At 41.9% G+C, this 19,803-nt stretch overlaps 1 protein-coding gene across 2 annotated transcripts in view; it reads left to right on the forward strand.

Annotated features, from left to right (window-relative positions):
• Positions 1-19,803, forward strand: part of MICAL3 (microtubule associated monooxygenase, calponin and LIM domain containing 3) — a 205,194-nt gene that overhangs the window by 118,486 nt on the left and 66,905 nt on the right. Inside the window, exons 22-25 of one of the 2 annotated variants that reach the window (XM_042991469.1) lie at positions 633-740; positions 1,353-1,539; positions 12,994-13,082; positions 13,845-13,932. In XM_042991469.1, coding sequence (XP_042847403.1) covers positions 633-740; positions 1,353-1,539; positions 12,994-13,082; positions 13,845-13,932 — 472 coding nt within the window. The remainder of the gene's footprint in view (positions 1-632; positions 741-1,352; positions 1,540-12,993; positions 13,083-13,844; positions 13,933-19,803) is intronic. The other variant, XM_042991467.1, reaches the window with a different exon arrangement.

The raw sequence follows: 19,803 nt of genomic DNA on the forward strand, positions 1-19,803 counted from the left end.
GAGACAGAATCCAAAGCAGGCTCCAGGCTCTGAGCTGTCAGCACAGAGCCCAATGCAAGGGCTCGAACCCACAAACCACGAGATCATGACCTGAGCCGAAGTCAGACGCTTAACCAACTGAGCCACCCTGGCACCCCAAGCTCAGTTTTTTTTCTAAATGTGAAATAACTTGCCAAGCCCTCTCCTAGACCCAACTTGAAACATAATGTTAATCTGGACATGTGCCATGTGGGTGGGAGTTATTCCTCTTGAATTCTTTGTATGTAATTTGAGTCACTAGGGTATAGGCCCTTCTTACTCTGTTCTATATTTGTATCCATCCTGTCTTCCCACCTCCCTGAACTATATGCTCCGAAAAGACATGGAAGACTAAGTTCTCCCTTACTGAGTTTAGTTATTCCTGCAGGCATTACTCTTACCTCTGCTGATACCTCTGTGTGGACGTTGACACCCATTTTTCTGACCACCAAGTTTCCCTGCTTGTGGGCACTGTGTTGGCATGGTTTGCTGCTGCACCTTGTATTCATTTTATACCTTTCAAAGATTTTTTTCCCCCTGTCTTCTTAATTTATTTATTTTTTTTCCTTCTCATTTTCCATCATTCTGGTCATTTTATAATCTCCAACCAATAGAAGTATATAAAGATGTACACTGGCGGAGTGAGCTCATTGGCTGAGCAGATAGCCAATCAGCTTCAAAGGAAAGAACAGCCCAAAACCCTTCTAGACAAGAAGGAACTGGTAAGAGATGTATTAAGGGCACCGTCTGTCTAGATATAGCACAGCTGTGGTAAATAAACCTGGTTTATTCTAAGTAGCTTAGTAACATATATACCTAATATATGCCATGCGGTAACTTTTTTTAAAGATATCTGAAGTTTGTAACTGAATTTCTAGGACTGACTGACTGTTTAGAATGTTGTGTGGAAAAACATACTTAGTATCTGTAAAAGTGATTGTTTGCTCTGGAGTCCTGGAGGCCCACATTCATGTAGAACGACGTGAACTCTGAGTAGGTATTTTTATGCTACCTTCAAAACACAATTCTGTCAAAATAATTTGGTTTGTTATGAAATTGTGTAAAACCAACTGGGGATTCCTCTTGGGTGTTGATTAACATCGATTCAGAACCCAGCTAATGCCGATTGCTATATAGAGGGCACATGTGACAGTCACTGCAGTAGTGCCATTGTTTTTCAGGAGAGCCAATAATAAAGTGAGTCATCGTAGTCTGTCTCAAAACAAAATTGCTTAGTGAGGGTTAGTTTCACATATGGAGAGGGTCGTGAACCTCCAGGAGGTGAGTCTAAGAAGTGTTGGCTCTGACAGATCTTCCACCATCCCCCATTACAGGGCTCGATAAAGAAGGAGTTCCCACAGAATTTAGGAGGCAGCGACACGTGCTACTTCTGTCAGAAGCGGGTCTACGTGATGGAGAGGCTGAGTGCTGAGGGCAAGTTCTTCCATCGGAGCTGCTTCAAATGCGAGTACTGCGCCACTACCCTGCGCCTCTCTGCTTACGCCTATGACATCGAGGATGGTGAGTCTATTTGCACTTGAGGCCATACTTAGAAACTGAGCTTAGGGGCACTTTTTTTCCACGTGAGCTGACCTTAGGGCTCTTACTGCATTCTTATATATACATTTTTTCTGCCTCTCCTAACCCTTCCCATCCATCTCCCTCTACTCTTTATTTTTTCTCTAAGACTCTTATAAATATTTCCCTAAAGTCACCAAGCTGTAGCACAGTATTACTCAGTAATGACGGTAATGAGAATGGCATGCATTAATGTAAATCACTTCCCTGGCTTCACAGACACTTGCTTTCTTACCTCAGGGTGGGATCTTAAGATAAAAGGGACACAAAGCGAATAAGGTATTTTTGTCTTTACTTTAGAGAAGGGGAAATGACAGGCCTATGGAAGTCACATTTCTTGCCTCCGGTCAATAACAGCAAATTGAAACTAGATTTCACGCCCTTCGGGTTCTGAGACTTTTGCTTCCTGAGAATGACCGAATTATGCCCACCTCTCTCTAGCATCACTGTTTCTCTGATGAATTGAGAGTTTGTAGCACAGGATCTAAATCTAATTTACTACAGTGTCCAAGCCCTGGCCTTTTGTAATGTTTGTTGCTTTTATAAATAGAACGATGTTAATGGAGCAGAAGGTGGAGAATTATGCAAACAATTAATAAAGCCCAATAGACAGAGGCAGGCTGGCATGCCTGCCATCTAAAGACTCTTTAAAACTCCTTAAAGTAACTGACTACTACACTCATTCCTATGGAATGCTGAAGGAATGTCTTGAAAGGCAGGCTTACTGATTCAAAAGTAATGAAAAGATCTAGATTAATGGGAGTCCTCATAGAGGTGGCATTATGTGCCCTCTCTTTGGATTCCTGGACCCAAATCCAATGTGGGGGCAGGGTGGTGGAGTCCCCTACCCCCGCCCCAATACCAAGTAATTCTCCAACACCAGCAGGGTGTCTAAGAATTCAGCTCAATTCTGACACTAACTACTCGACCCAGAGATAGCATCAGATTCCACACGTTAAGAGCTCAGGCCAGTAATACTGTCCCTTGCCCCCTACTTTAGACACTAGTCATAAGCCCCAGGCTATTACCTGTGCTTCTGACCACCAGCTACAGATTGGAGGTTCCAACGACCTCCTTCTTTGGTTCTTCTCATTTGCTAAAATGGCTCACAGAACTCAGGAAAAAAATTACATACCAGTTTATTAAAGGATATGGTAAAAGATAACAAATCAACAGCCACATGAAGAAATACATATGGCAAGGTCTAGGGAAAGGGCATAGAGCTTCCATGCCCTCTCCAGGGGCACCACTTTCCCCACATCTCTATATGTTTGCCAACTTGGAAGTTCTCTGAACCCCATCCTCTTGGGTTTTTATGGAGGCTTCATTGTGTAGTCATGTTTGACCAAATCATTGGCCATTGTTTGATTCAGTTTCCAGCCCATCTCCCTTGAGGGGTTGAGAGGTATCCTGGAAGTCCAACCCTCAAATCACATGGTTGGTCCTCCTGGCAACAGCCCCTGCCCTTGGGTGGGATCCAAAAGTCACATTAATTGTTACAGCCAAAGATACTTTTATCTCTGTCAACACTTGGGGAATTCCAAGGGTTTGGAGCTGAGTCAGAAACTGGATGAAGACTGAATATACATGAGAAATATATTTGGTTATCTGAATGACTAAATATATATGTCTTATAAATCACACTATGGTATGTCCATTATATTGGTAGGTAATTTTTGACTGAGGAGATGGTAAGATGATATCACATAGGAGAGGGACACCACCATTAGGAAGTGGTCACTTTAGTCATCCAGGCTCTGCTAATAATGAATAAATAGGCAGCTCTATCAGAAGTAGCAACAAAGCAGCCAAAGTACTGAACTGAGAAAAGCTAACTCTTACCATTATGGGGTAGCTGGTCCTTAACTTTAGTAAAAAGCACCACCCAGTGAGGGAAGAGTTAAGACAGTTGACTAAATAACAAAAGTATATTCTTAGGTATCAAATTTTCTGTTCCACCATTCCTACACACCTGCTCTTTCTGTAACGCCTCTGATTTCTAAGGGTAGGGATTGGCAGATGGAGCCCATCCAGTGTCTTTTAACTGTCCTTGATGCTGGGGTTATTTTAGTTAGCCTTTTATGAAGTCTGGCTAGAAAGAAGATCGCTCAAGGCCCAGCCAATTAATTGATTTACAAATATTTTTGCCCATAGATTGTTGTGTACTTGTCTTTGCCACATTCTCTTGAGGATACAGATGAAATGTAAAATGTTCCTCAAGGAGCTTACATTCTGGTGGGCATGATAAGACCAGGGCACATGGAGCAACAACAACAATGAAGAGTATATGATTAAGGGCTAACAGACGACATACAGATTTTAACTTTGTAGAAGTTTAGAGGAAGAAGAAATCAATGAAGCTCAGTAGCCTTTAGGAATGACTTAACTGACCTTAGGTGAGACTCTGAGAGAGAAGTATGAAATGGCCAAGTAGAGGAAGAGATGGCATACTAGGCAAGAGAACGACAGGAGCTCAGGTGGAAATGACTGTGACACTGGGCACGGACGAGGCTGGTTGGTGCTTTGTTGTTGACACTGGGGCGGGGAGGACAGTGGATCCAAACAAGCTCCCCAAATTCTAACCCAGATAAACTTTTCATCAGCTCAGCCCCACGACAAAAGACAAGTGAACTGGAGAAAAGAATGGAATTTTGGGGCTCCTGAAGTTTTAGCCTGTTGTTCATCCACATTACCATGTGACTCAGAAATCTAACTGAAGGCCCTTAGATAAGAAAAAGACAGGAAAGTCATAGCTCATTTGTAGGAGGAAAGAAATAACCCCCGCACTATGCTGGGCTCTTTAACATGTACCGTGTCATTCTGCCTTCACAACAACCCTATACAGAACTAGTTTTATTATTGCAGTTTTATATACATCAGGAAAGTGAATTCAGAGAAGTTGTAAATGCTTGTTCAAGTTCACACAACTAATAAGTACTGGTTTGCACTAAATGACCTCTGGGATCCCTTCCAGGTTGGCCTCCTGGGATTAGTGACTCTGGGCCCATGTCAGCTCCACACAGGTAAACTGAGAATCTTACACTTTAGAGAAACATCCACCTTTTTTTACCCTTGTCCCTAATTAGTCTTCCCTTCAGCTCTTTTAAAAGGATGCAGTTTACCCTAAAACTAAGATCTTCTTTCTCTTCCCAAATACTCGCTTATTTTCAACTGCTGCCAACTCTGAAGACAAGGACTCTAAATCAGACAGTACATCAGGTCATTCCCTGTTGTCTCAAGGAGAGAGAACACCCTACTGGCTAAGGTGTTTTGTGAAGGGCCTCCATTGGTAGCAACAAGCCTAAAATAGTCCACTGCTCTCCGTCTCTGCGAGTACCACCCTGACCACACTCTGCATCTTCCACCTGGACTACTGATCTCCCTGCCTCCACCATTGCCCCCTATAGTCTGCTTCCACAAAGCAACTGAGGAATCTTAAAAGATGTAAATCAGATTTTTGCAACCTCCTGATTTGTACTCTTATGGTCCGCTATAGTACAAATAGAATCTGCTGGGGCTGAGAGCTTGGCATGTCTACCCCAGCCTGCATTTCCTGTCCCTAGCTCACTATACTCCTGCCACACTGATCTCTTTCCATTTCATAAACATGATTAGGCCACTGCTTACCTTAGCAGTTGGCACTGTCTCCTCTCCTGGAATACACTTCCCCCTAATCTTTACAGGGTGGGCTTTTTGTCATTCACTTCTTCACTCACATATTCTCCCCTCAGAGGGGCATTTTTCAGACCTCCTGATCTCTAGTACTCATCACTGCTTGGTACTTATTCACATATCATCTGCTCCATCCAAGTAGAGACTAGTCTGTCTTCTTGACTGGAACATTCTCAGTGTTTAGATTTGTACCTGTCCTATAATGGCACTCAGTAAGTTATTGAATGAATAAATGCATGGCCCCATTTTGGCTTAAGCTTGTCCTTTAGCCATCTGTTTCCTCCAATTTCTTTTTCTAGTCTTTCCCATAGTTAATTATCAAGATTTCATTTATTTAGATCATCTAAAATCAGTGGCTTGACTGAATCAACCATAATTTGTGGGTAGTTTATAACAGCGTGGTTGTATTCACTAATTGAGACAGGCATCATAGTGTAGTGACTAAAGGTATAGGTCTTGGAGTCAAGCTTACTAGTAGGTTCAAGTCCTCTGTGAGATTTACTGAGTAGGGGACACTTTGGGCAGGTTACTTAACGCTTCTGTGCCTCAACTAGAAAAAAGTGGGTAATAATATCTACCTTATTGAGTTCTGAGGATTAAATGAATTGATAGACGTTATAATACATATTTGGCATGTGGTAAATGTTACATAAAAATTAGCTCTTTTTGGGGCGCCTGGGTGGCTCAGTCGGTTAAGCGTCCGACTTCAGCTCAGGTCACGATCTCACGGTCCGTGAGTTTGAGCCCCGCGTCAGGCTCTGTGCTGACTGCTCAGAGCCTGGAGCCTGTTTCAGATTCTGTGTCTCCCTCTCTCTCTGACCCTCCCCCGTTCATGCTCTGTCTCTGCCTCAAAAATAAATAAATGTTAAAAAAAAAATTTTTTTTTTAATAAAAAAAAAAATTAGCTCTTTTTGAGACTAAATGTCCATCAACTGACAATTGGATAAAGAAGATGTGGTTTATATTTACAATGGAATACTACTTGGCAATGAGAGAATGAAATCTGGCCATTTGCAGCAATGTGGAGGGAACTGGAGGGTATTATGCTAAGTGAAATAAGTCAGGCAGAGAAAGACAGATACCATATGTTTTCACTCGTATGTGGATCTTTACAAACTTAACAGAAGACCATGGGAGAGGGAAAGGGGAAGAAAAAAGTTACAGAGAGGGAGGGAGGGAGGCAAACCATAAGAGAGACTCTTAAGGACTGAGAACAAACTGAGGGTTGACGGGGGGTGGGGAAGAAGGTAAAGTGGGTGATGGGCATGGAGGAGGGCACTTGTTGGGATGAGCACTGGGTGTTGTATGGAAACAAATTTGACAATAAATTGTATTTAAAAATAATAAAATAATAATTAGCTCTTTTTGTTATTAATCTAAGAAGCAAAAAGTACCACCAAGTTGAATGTGGGAAGAGTTTGAGGCAGGAGACATTAATTGAGCACCTATAACACATAATGTGGTCTCTCATTTACTTATCTCACCCTATGAGTAGTATCTTCATATTCTACATAAAGAAACATGTTTCAAAATGCTAAATAGTTTACATGCCTATTGAGTCGTTGAGACAGTATTTAAACTGAGATCTGACTTCAGAGCTCATATTCCTTCTATCACATTGTACTGCATTTATAGAGAAAACAAGTTTCTGGAATTTTCTTGATAATTACCTTTTGGTTAGGCTTGTGGGACTTGTTTTGAAACCTAAGCCTCTTTTCTTTATTAAAATAGAATACCGTAGCAGAATTCAATGAGGATTCCCTGGAGGTTAGCCTATTGAGCTGTTTTTTAAAATCTAGGATTCTACTTTGTAGAAAAAAGCAAACTAATGCAGGGGAAAAAATACAAGAAAGGAGTGAAAGTAACTATAACTGTAGTTTTCTTTTTTTTTCTTTTTTTTTTTTAACATTTATTTATTTTTGAGACAGAGACAGAATGTGAGCTGAGAAGGGGCAGAGAGAGAGGGAGACACGGAATCCAAAGCAAGCTCCAGGCTCCTAGCTGTCGGCACAGAGCCCCACGCAGGGCTCAAACTCAGGAGCTGCGAGATCATGACCTGAGGCAAAGTTGGACTCTTAACCGACTGAGCCACCCAGGCACCCCTATAACTGTAGTTTTCTGATACTGTAATAAAATAAGACTTGGTAACAAGTAATAGAAACTCAAGTCAGATTAAAGTTGAAGCATTAGATTTATATCTTCTTTCTAGATAGCAGTCTCAGAGAAGGGCTGCCCTTCCTCACTATCCCTGAGAATCCCCAAGAATGGCTCTGGTTAGCCTGACTTAGCCACATGCTATATCCTGGAGTGGGCTAGAAGGAAAGGGGATATTATGATTGGCCTATATAGGTCATATATTTATTTTTGTGGTGGATAATTTTAGGCCTCATGGTTGATAGCCCATCAAAATCACGTGGAGGAGGGAAGTGTTCCATAAAGAAGATTAAAATACAGAACAGACAAAAAAGTAGTATACGATCCAAGGACTAATAGTTTTGCCTTTTCCTAATTACATTTTCTCTCTTAGCCAAAATTCACAAAAGTGAAATGGTTTATTACAGATTGTCCAAGCTGAAAAAAACAACCCATGATTCATCTCCCTTCATAGAGAAAAAAGCAGTGAGATTGTTGGTCCTTTGGCTATCAGTGTTCCTGACAATAGATGTAGTGTTTCTGAGTTCTGGTTAAGTGCCAAAAGGTAGTGGGAAATTCTGTTTCAGAAAACATATTATGTGTATGAATATTATTTGACTTATAAAAGTCCATAAACTATGTTTTTCTAAAAGATTTCATGCTGGGAAGCAGGGTACAGGTAAAAGAACAGAGAAATCAGTTACTTTGAAGGAAAAGAAGAAAGATGTAATCAGAGCACCAAGTAAAGGGGAAAAAAGAAAGAAGTCCATCTCATTTTTATTTCCTTTGACTTTTAGGTCCTCCCCTTTTTTTCTTAGCTTTATTGAGATATAATTGACGCATAACATTATATAAGTTTAAGGTGTACAGTGTGTTGATTTATACTTTTATAAATTGTAAAATGATTACCATCATAGTGTTAGGTACCTCCTTCATCCTATCACATAGTTACTAATTTTTTGTGTGGTAAGAACTTTTAAGGTCTATTCTCTTAGCAGCATTCAAGCATATAATACAGCATGGTTAGCCATAATCGCCATGCTGTACATTAGATTCCCCAAGCTTGTTAATCTTGTAACTGAAAGTTTGTACTCTTTGACCAGTATCTCCTCATGTTCCCCACCCCTTAACCGCTGGTAACCACCATTGTGCTATCTCCGGAGTTTGTCTTTTTTTAGATTCCACATATAAGTGAGATTATACAGTTTTTGTCTTTCACTATCTGACTTACTTCACTTAGCAAAGTGCCTTCAAGGTCCATCTAAGTTATTACAAATGGCAGGATTTCCTTCTTTCTCATAGCTGACTAATACTGTCTTGTGTATATATACCACATCTTTTTTATCCATTCATTCATTGGCAGACATTTAAGGTTGTTTCCATATCTTGGCTATTGTGAGTAATGCTGCAGTGAACATGGAAGTGCAGAAACTGTACAAGATCCTGATTTTCCGTTTCTTTGAATATATACCCAGGAGTGGAATTTTGGGACCATATGGCAGTTCTATTTTTAATTTATTGAGGGACAGCCACACTGTTTTCCAAAGTAGCTGCGCCAATTTACATTCCCACCAGAAATTCATTAGGGTTCCTTTTTCCTCGTACCCTTACCGACACTTAATTCTTCTCTTTTTGATGGTAGCATTATAACTGGTGTGAGGGGATATCCTGTGGTTTTGATTTGCATTTCCCTAATGACTAGTAATATTGAGCACCTTTTCATCTACCTGCTGCCATTTGCATATCTTTTTTGGAAAACTGTCTCTTCAGTTCTTCTGCCCATTTTTTAATCAGGTTGTTAGCTTTTTTGCTGTTGAGTTGTATGAGTTCTTTATATATTTGGATATTAACCCCTTGTCAGATACATGATTTGCAAATATTTTCCCCATTCTGTAGGGAGAATTATTGCTTTTTCATTTTGTTGATTGTTTCTCTTACTGTGCAGGCACTTTTGACTTTGATGTCATCTCACTTCTGTAGTTTTTGCTTCCGTTGCTTGTGCTTTTGCTGTCATACCTAGGAAATCACTGCCAAGACCACTGTCAAGGAGTTTTTCCCCTGTTTTCATATAGGAGTCTTGTGGTTCGAGGCCTTACACTTAAGTTTTTAATCCATTGCAAGTTCATTTTTGTGAGTGGTATAAGACGGGTCAATTTCATTCTTCTGCATGTGGTTATCCAGTTTTCCCATCACTGTTGGGAAGAGCTGTCCTTTCCCCATCAAGTAAGCTTGGCTCCCTTCTCAAATATTAGTTGTCTGTATATGTGGTGTTTATTTCTGGGTTCTTGATTCTGTTCCATTGGTCTGTGTCTGTTTTTATGCCAGTACCATATACTATGTTGATTACTGTAGCTTTGTGATATAGTTTGAAATCAAGAAGTATGATGCCTCTGGCTTTGTTCTTCTTTCTCGGGATTGCTTTAGCTATTCAGTGTCTCTTGTGGCTCCATTCAAATTATAGGGGTTTTTTTTTTCTATCTCTGTGAAAAATGCCATTGGAATTGTGATAGAAATTGCATTGGATCAATACAATTGATCAATGGTTTGGGTAATATGGACATTTTAACAATATTAATTCATTAATATCTTTCCCTTTGTGTCTTTTTTTATTGTCTTTTATTTATCTATTTATTTATTTAGAGAACAAGAGCAAGAGCAGGGGAGGGGCAGAGAGAGGAAGAGAGAGAGAATCTGAAGCAGGCTCTGTGCTGTCAGTGCGGAGCCTAACACAGTGCTCAAACTCACGAACCATGAGATCATGACCTGAGCTGGAACCAAGAGTCGGACGCTTGACTGAGCCACTCAGGCTCCCCTTGTTTGTGTCTTCTTAAATTTCTTTTATCAAAGTCTTGTAGTTTTCAGTGTATTGGTCTTTCACTTCCTTAATTAGATTTATTCCTAAGTATTTTGTTGTTTTTGATGCTGGTGTGAATGGGATTGTTTTCTTTACTTTTTCAGATGTTTTGTTGTTAATGTATAGAAACAGTTGCTTTCAGGGTGCCTTCGTGGCCCATTGAGTTAAGCATCTGTCTCTTGATTTCAGCTCAGGTCATGATCTCACAGGTTGTGAGATCGAACCCTGTGTCAGGCTCTGTGCAGACAGTGTGGAGCCTGCTTAGGATTCTCTCCCTCCCTCTCTATCTGCCAGTCCCCTGCTCACTCTCTTTCTCTCTCCCTCTCTCTCTCAAAATAAGTAAATAAACTTTAAAAAAAAGAAACAATTACTTTCTGTGTATTGTTGATTTTGTATCTTGCAATTTTACTTAATTTGTTGATTAGCTCTGGCAGTGGAATCTAGTCTAGGATTTTCTATATGTAAGATCACCATCTGCAAACAAAGACACTTTTATTTCTTCCTTTCTTATTTGGATGCCTTTTATTTCTTCCTCTTACCTGATTACTCTAGCTAGGACTAGTACTTTCTTGAATAGGAGTGGTGAGAGTGGGCATCCTTGTGTTCCTCATCTTAGAGAAAAAGTTTTCAACCTTTTACCTTTGAAATGATATTGACTATGGTTTTGTTGTATATGATGTTTCTTGTATTGAGGTATGTTCCTTCTATACCCAATTTGTTGATGTTTTTATTATGAAAGGGTGTTATATTTTGTCAAATGCTTTTTCTGCATCTATTGAGATCATATGATTTTTATCTTTCACTTTGTTAGTGTGGTGTATCACATTTATTGATTTGTGTATGTTGAACCATCCTTGCATCCCAGGGATAAATCCCACTTTGTTGTTTTGTTGAATTGGGTTTGCAAATATTGTGTTGAGAATTTTGCATTTGTATTCATCAGGGTTATTGGTCTGTAATTTTCTTGTAGTATACTTATCTGGCTTTGGTATCAGAGTAATGCTAGCCTCATAAAATAATTTGGGGGGTATTTCCTCCTGTTTAGATTTTTGGAAGAGTTTGAGGATTGCTGTTAATTCTTCTATAAATATTGGGCGGGGGGGGTGGGGGGCGCCTGCCTGGATGGCTCAGTCAGTTGAGCGTCCGACTTGGGCTCAGGTCGTGATCTCATGGTTAGTGGGTTTGAGCCCCGTGGCAGGCTTTGTGCTGATAGCTCAGAGCCTGGAGCCTGCTTGGGATTCTGTGTCTCCTTCTGTGCCCCTCCTGACTCAGGTGCACGCACACATGCTCACTCTCTCTCTCCTCTCTCTCAAAAATAAACATTTAAAAAAATGTTTTAATAAATAATTAAAATAAATAAATGTTTAGTGGAATTCACTATCTGCTCCTGGACTTTTCTGGGGACGGTTTTGATTACTGATTCAGTCTCCTTGCTCAGTATTGGTCTATTTAGATTTTCTCTTTCTTCCTGATTCAGTCTTGGTATGATATATATTTTTCGGACTTTGTTCATTTCTTCTAGGTTATCCAGCTTTTTGGTGTATAATTATACATAGTGGCTTCTCATGATCCTATTTCTATGGTATCAGTTGTAATGTCTCCTCTTTCATTTCTGATTTTTTTTTTGAGTCTTCTGTTTTTCTGAATTAGTATAGTAAAGTATAGTATAGTATAGTATAGTGTAGTGTAGTGTAGTATAGTATAGTATAGTAAAGGTTTGTCCATTTGGTTTATTGTTTCAAAAAGCTGGCTCTTAGTTTTCATTACTCTTTTTTATTGTTTTTCTGGTTAGGTTCTCTTATGTTAACTTTGGGAGCAGAAAAGTTTGTTTTGTCAGAGGAGTACCCTTTGCAAATGAAAAGGATAAGTGGGATTACTCCTGTTTCAACAGTTTCTATAGTATGGTCTGTCCTTTAATTTTCAAAAGCCTTGGCTCTTTTAAAGTGGGAGTAAGGGAAGGTTTAAAAAAAAAAAATGACCTTTTGTGACTGACTCCCACTACCAGTGTCATGGGAAAAGCCACGATCTGTTTTTCAAATTTTGGGCCACACCTGCAAAAGAAAACGTTTAGGACCCAGTAAACACCTATAAACACAACTAAAAGCTGTAAGGACTAATACTTAACTCTAAGTATGCCACTGTGCACTTTAATGCATTCTGTTGTGCTTCATTCTATTCATAGTCCATTGCAGGATTGTTTGGTTTCATTTTGTATTGGTTTTTAATGCTGATCCCACCCACTAAGGGGTCATAAGGCTGGCTTGTGGATAGTTGTGGGAGAGGGGAGCAGCAGAGGGGGTCCTGTTAAAGCCAGTGCTCAATGCCGCCCCACCCCCTGCAGTCTTCACGCCTCCACCCTGCGCTTATGTTCATTCTGGTTTCCCCAGAAATGTTACTCCCAGCTTTCCATGTGACCACATCTTTGTTCTACACACACTGCCACTTTGTTTGCTGGCCCTGCCATGCAGGCTTCACGTCTTTGCTCTGGGCGCTGATTGGGTGATGGCTCAATGGCCTTCACATATCCAAAAGAAACCCCCTCCCCCTTCGGGCAAAAGGGAGAGGAGGGCTGAAATCAAAGTTTATAGGGAGGGCTTGGCCTCCTTGGACAAGAACCCTGGGCAGTGGTGACAGCACCCTGTGGCTAGAGGAGAGAGATAGGAGTGTGCTAAGACGAGGGAGTCAAGTTCAGAATTAAGAGTCTTGCTCACTTCTTGTCTCCTGCCTCTTCTGCACAGGTAAATTCTACTGCAAACCACACTACTGTTATCGACTCTCCGGCTCCGCACAGAGGAAGAGACCGGCAGTGGCTCCTCTGTCTGGAAAGGTAATGGTAATCTATCTGTAAGTGGGAGAGAAGCAGCAGGCACATTTCTGCACAGTGACAGGTGAAGGTGTGGCCAGCAGGGCCTGCTGAAAGGCCACTAAATTGCCTTTCCTTTGGGTGGGAATGGCCTGAGAGATGGTCGCAGTCCATTTGGGAAGGAAACCAACTCTTCAAGTATAATCTAATGTTGCATTTCACTAAGGTAATGTTCCACACACCACCAGAGTTGGATTTGAGAGACTATATTAGACCCTCCCTCGGGCTCGCTCATATAAAAGACTTTTGTCATTGTAAATAAACATCTTTCTGAGAGACGGACACCCTGAAAAGGAACGTGGCTGTAAATAATCTGCACTTTCTTTATTTCTGTGAATTACTTTACTAAGTACCTTTTTTCCTTCTTTTTTTTTTTTTTTTAATGAGAGTAACTAGCTCCTCCACCTGTCTTTATCAAGATAAACCAGGTATTCCCTTTGCTACATGATATTACCTTGTCAGCATGCAGGCTAACACATCCTTGAGAGGTTTTTGTTGACTGCAGTGGGACTTGTGGGGAAAGGAAAGGTATTCCAAGGTAGACCCAGATTTTGACTCTTGGTGATTTCTACATGAAATATGTCCTGTTTTTTTTTTTTTAATACTGTGAGACATACAGCCTGGATTGACAGGTGAGCGCAGTAAACCAGCCAGGCAGGTGTCACCGCCTCCTGAGATTTGAGTGCTTCAGTCAGTCACTCTTCTTTTTCTTGCGGACTTTCCTAGGAGGCCAGAGAACCCCTGCAGGATGGCCCCACTGTGGACACAAATGGACGGGCCAGCGCCATTGCCAGCCCTGCTGAGAGAACCCCAGGTAGCCTCACTTCCTTGTTTGGCTGGGTGGCGCGTCACTCTCTTGGCCTCTGTGACAAGGCCAAGGGGATGAGCCAGCACCTCCAAAGCAACATTTCTTCGATTGGGCATCAAGTGACACAAAACCCTTTGGACTCCTTTTTCATGTGCCAGCTGCTTGCATTTGGAGTCCCCTTTCTCTATGGCCTGTCGGAGGTGCTGGTACAAATCAGAGGGGAGTTTCACTGGCAGACCGTGAGCCAGTAGGGGCACCATCTAGTAAGCGGGATCACCCAAGCTTCAGTAATGTCTATTCAGAATCTCAAAGTACTGTTGCTATAGCCCTGGGGCCTGCCCACACCGATCAGACACACTGGGGTGGTTGGTCTAGGCCCCATCCAGGTAAACAGGAATTCTGAATAGGCTGTTTTTATCACTGACCCGAGTGAGAATCTAGAGTCACAGGGCCTTCTTGTCTTGGACTCCTTTGACAGAGCATGGAATTGCAATAAGATCCCACGATCTGGATTTATGTTCACCCAAACTTGAAATTTTTGCATCCCACTCCCTATTTACGTATCTAGATAAGCTGACATGGCTCTTCTATTTGACCTGTAACCCATTAAAGGACATGCCCTGTCCTGATCACTTTGGGGCATTTGAACTTCTAATGGAACCAAACCCTAATTTGTTCCATTTCAACTAATCATTTCCTTATGTCAGGAGGTGAATGACACTATCCCTACCTCTAAAAAACACATTTATTCTGGTTTTAGCTCATGGCTCGTGGACATTAGGTTTGTTGTAAGGAATTGTAGTTTAAAATTGACCCTTAAAATTGAGTCTCTTTGCTATATGTCAAGCCAGCCTGTGAGATGTGTACCACAAACTGTGGAGTGGTCCTGATGCCCTCATTACAGCCCCAGACTAGACACAGCCCAGGGTCATTGTGTAGGTGAGAGAGGAAGTCAACAGGGCCATGTTTCTATATCTCACACTTTTTCTGTCTTTCACAGCAGATATATCTCAAGCAGCCATTTACAAACTCATGAAAATTACCATATAAAAACTAAAGATTATCAGCTAATGCTAGAAACTATGGAGAAGGAGTTGGTAGTGAAATTTCCAAATTGGAAAAGAGAAGGATTATCCACTCCACTTTCAAATGAGAGATTTTCAGAGTTGCTTCCTTCCCTGTGCTTAAGAACTGGAGAAAGGGAGAATATACCCAGAGAGGGCAGGGATTTGGAAGCCGAGACCCTGCAAACCCCAGCTGAGCTAGGTAAAATTCGGCCTCTCCTCCTATGTATGCCCTTATTATAATCCAGGGAAGCTTTTTAAGTGCCCTGCCAATTGGACCAACATTTTATAGGAATGTTTAAGCCACGAATGACTTTGGAACCTTCTATAGCCTTGAAACCCTTTATAATTTGTCTTTCCCCTGAAATGCTGGCAGCCTTTTGCAGTTGACACTCTCAGAGCACCAGAGGGAAGTGCTGGCAGAGAAAAATTACCAAAGGGATCTAGACAGAGAGGTCAGCTCTGAGCCCTAGAATATGCACTTGACCAAGTGAGAGCTCCACCTCATCAGTCTGGGCCTCGTCCAGCAGAGATGGACTTTCCAAGGAACTTGGCTATTCAGTAAAACAGCTCAAGGAAATGAACTTGGTTTTGGGGTATCAAGTGGAGAACACTCTTCAAAAAGAAACACAATGAAGTTCAGGTCATTTCTGAACAAGCCAAGTTTGTTCACTTTCCCATGTGGTTCACTTTGCCATTCTTACTGTCTAGTGTGGAAGCATAATGGATCTCAGGTTTTTAGCAGTTCTAATGAATTAAAGCTTCCATAGAGAAGGAAAAGAATATTCTACAAAGCAAGGAGATGAGAGTTGGCAATGCGAAAAAAAAATCAAAGCCCTGAGGATGTCTCAGCCCCTGTGTTTCTTGATTCTGAACATGACTTACATGTTCTAGCACAAGGGGTTCAAGATGTGGCATCCCAAAGGAATCACCACCTGAGCTCCTAAAATGAATGAGGCAGGCACTGTCCCCCCACTTTAAGGTACTCTGTAGGGCAGTGGGAACACTAGAGCTTGGGGCTGATGCCCCTGGAGACTCGGGCTTTTGGAAGTTACAGCTCTGAGTCTGAACGTGCTCCAGAGCTCCAACACTTCCCCTAGGAGGTGTCTGATCTTTGCTAGCCTCTGTAGAAAAGGAACGGAATTATGGGTGGTAGTTTAGAGTTGGCATGAAGTAGATTTCTTTTTTTCCTTTGATAGGGATATCTTTCTTTAAATCTCAAACTAAAGCTTAACTAGAATTTCCTTTTGAAAAGCTTCAGAAAAACTCAGGTATTTCAGGGTTCCAGAATATGTGTCATGAATAACAGTCATTAACCCAGACCCATGGTACATCTCCTCTCCTGCACGCTAGACAAGAAAAGGCTATAAATGAATGAACTTGATTCCACTGTGTATAAATAAACCATCCTCCTAGATTCCCATCTCCCAGGAAGCAGAGCTGAAAAAGCTATGACTGGCACTTGACCTGCTGTGCTTTTGCCCTGTGCCACCTCCGTATATGTGGCATTACCCTCTTTTCCCTTATGTTCTTTTCCCGTTATGCCAAAATTACTGCCGTTGCCAAAAAACCAAACCACTCACAAGTTAAGAGAACCTGCTTTCAGCCTGCTTTGCAGTGTTGTCTTTCTCTGGTAACCTAACCTGTAACTGCTGCTAATTTAGTGTTTGGAGGAGGACATTGTTTACAATGCTGTTGTTTATAATGTGCTTTTAATGTAGAAACCCTCTTTTCTGTTCCCCAAATCTGTAAATGCTTTGTTTCTAAGCTTCTTACACTGAATAGATTAGTGGACCTGGCACAGATTTTCTTACCCTGGCCTCCTAGCACCTGCCCTGACTTTAAGAAAAAGTGGGACAACAACAGGTAGAGAAAGAAAAACCCTAAATGAGGTATCTTCCCCTTGAATACAAGACCCTCAACTGCAGGTTTTTTGGATCCTTTCTTTGTGAGAGGAATTCCCTTTACAGTTCATATAGCATATAGAAGACAATCAAAAATGAATCATAAAGGCTATGGGAATCATAAGGTAAGAGAAGAGCTTTTTTCTTCCAGTACAGGCCACAGAGATGGGATGGAAAAGATAGTGTTAATTTTAAAAGCTGCCTAGCAGATTGCAAGTGGCGGGTGCCTGCTCCCTGTCCCTAGACAACCCTTGCATGATCACCATTAGATTCCATAGTTTGGATGCCACACGGGCCATTAGGAAATGCAGGCACTTCCCACACCGGCTAGAATAGCCATGTAGTATGAGGGATTCCATGCACTCCTGGGGTTCCTGCCTGTCAGGACAAAGTTAGGAAATCTCACTGCTTCCCAGGCTCCCTTCCCTTGTAGGCGTTTCTGGGTAACTTCTTAGTAGAGCAAAGAGAATCTTACAGTCCAGCTGAACTCCCCAGCCCTCCCCCACAAGTCTTAGTTTGATGGTGATGTGTAAATATTTATACACATACACATGTATATTTATGTAGATTTAATTTCATATATACAAGTAGATAGTTATATATTGTGTCATAACATAATAATAATAATAATAATAATGAAGCTGTTTCTGAAGCTTCTTATTCCTTGGTTCTGGAAATCAAGGGAGCCTTTTTACACTGGGGAACCATGCCACTGGCCTGGGTTAGAGTTAGGGTCAGGATTTACGGGAATAGAGCAACCAGCACACCTGTGGAGGTGGAGACTTTGGGGGGGGCGGGGGGCGGCATGGATGTCTCAGAAAATGAGCAGCACACACTCCCAACCTCGGAAAGTTGATTTGGGAGCAGACTAGGAAAGCAGGGGTTCTGTTGCTTGCGAAATGCCACAGAAGACCAAACCCCCCACCTTACCTCTGTTTTGCTTCTAGGCTTGTGTATCAGTTACATTGGGTTAGTTATTGTAGCTTCCCTATTGTCTCGGTGTTTGGTGTCTTTCGGGCAGTGGACTGTTTTCAGTCCCTCTTAAAGGGGCCACAGCATGGCCTTGAAGTCCTGATCAGTGAATTAAGGGGTTCCCTTTTTCCTGGGCCATTCGGCTTGGGGTGGAGGTGGGGGGATGGCAACAAGCCAGGTTCCCATGGCAGTGGTACAGAGATGCCAGAGCAAGGGAGGATGAATTGTGCCAAGGAATGCATCACCTGTCCGCTTCTGGCCTTCCCTAAAGCCTTTATTTTTGCCCTTGTTTTTAATCTGTGATGTGAGTTTTTGGTGTGTTTCTTTGTGAGTTTTTTAATTTCATTGTGTAACTTTGTTTTTGCCGTTACTGTGAAACTAAGGTGTTGTGCTTTTAATTTTTTTTTAACAAATGTTACCATTCTTATTTAAGAGAATAAATTCCAAACAATCTTCAGGTTTCTGAGTTTTTCTTTTCCTTCCCTTTTTCCTGTTTGGAGGGTGGGAAAGGGATTAGCTTTTCAGGTCTCAGGAGTGGGCCTGAAAGCCATTGTGCCTCAGGACTATCAGTTCTGGGGTGGGATCAGGAGAGAGTGTAGATGTATTAAAATGGGGAAATGGGCTGTTTACACCTAAAATATAGATTGTCATTAACAGAAGGGCCTCTATTCACGGGGGATGTGGAAGACATTTTGTTCTGTAGCAGCTGCAGATAGAAAAGAGCGGAAAGACACCACCTGTGCCCCACATCCAGTCAGCCAGCATGAGGGACTTGAGGACTAGAGCAGATGGAGGGATAGAAACACACACTGAGCCCATGTCTGCCATGGAGACACAGAGCCAGGTGCCTGCCTTTCCTGTTCCTGACTCTAGCAGACTGCTATAGGGAACTGGGGTAGTTATGTTTCTCTCCTCGGCTTTGAGGCTTTTGCCTAAGGCACAGTGACCTCACTCCTGATGACTTTGAAGGTTCTTGTTCTGTTCTCCCCAGCTGATGTCTCTCTCTTTCTGTCTTTGCTGTGGCCTAGACACTAAGCTAGGATATCCAGTTCTGCTTGGTCACTCACTCTCAAGCCTGGAGAAATGAACCTGGGCCCTTCTCACATACACTGCTGTGACCGTAGCAGTGATGGCCTCTTATGCAGTGTTGGCATACTGACCACAGTGGCACAGCCCACCTTTGGTGCTAAATTGGGCCAAAAGAGGGCAGCTGGTGAGGGAGCACTCAGCACCAAGTCTGCTCCCACTGGGCTCTAGGGAATTGGGTGTCCGTTGTTAAAAAGGCCTTCCTGGCCTCCTCTACTCTGAAGCAGTCTGCTTAGGATCTAGAGTTCTTAGGTTTACCCACAGAGTAGAGAAGCACAGTGCTGGGTTCTCCTGGCATTCTAGATTACCAGACTACTCTGTCAGGGAGCCTAAAGTTCTGTCAGAACACCGTTGTTTGTAATCCTCAGAGCATGGCTGGTTCAGAATTTATCCCCACAGAGAGTTTGAGTGGCCTCTCTTGGCCTGCTCATTCCCACCCCCACCTCCAAGTCTATGATCTGTTGTTCCCCTTTCTTTGAAATGAGTCAGTCCCTATCCTGGTGCCTGAAAAAGGCTGGGAGAAAAAGAATTGGGATGTGAGGGATGCAATAAGCAACAATTAATAAATTGACTAAGAATCAGTAAGGATAAATATATGTATATAATTTTCAAATTTTTGACCTTTGCCTCTGTTGCATTTTCCATGCCCCAGTAATAAAGGGGAGAAGAGCCAACATTGTTCAGAACAGTGTCCTAAGGCATCTAACAAGAAGATGTTGACACCTGATGTGATTCTGTGCCACCCATTGTGAAGACCCTGAATAATTCCCTTTGGGTCTCGGTTTCTTTCTTAAACTTCTTGAAATCCATTCTCTTTTTTTCTCATAAATTCCCTGAAGATGTCCCTAATT

The sequence above is a fragment of the Panthera tigris genome, chromosome B4, assembly GCF_018350195.1.
Source record: "Panthera tigris isolate Pti1 chromosome B4, P.tigris_Pti1_mat1.1, whole genome shotgun sequence".
NCBI lineage: Eukaryota > Metazoa > Chordata > Mammalia > Carnivora > Felidae > Panthera > Panthera tigris.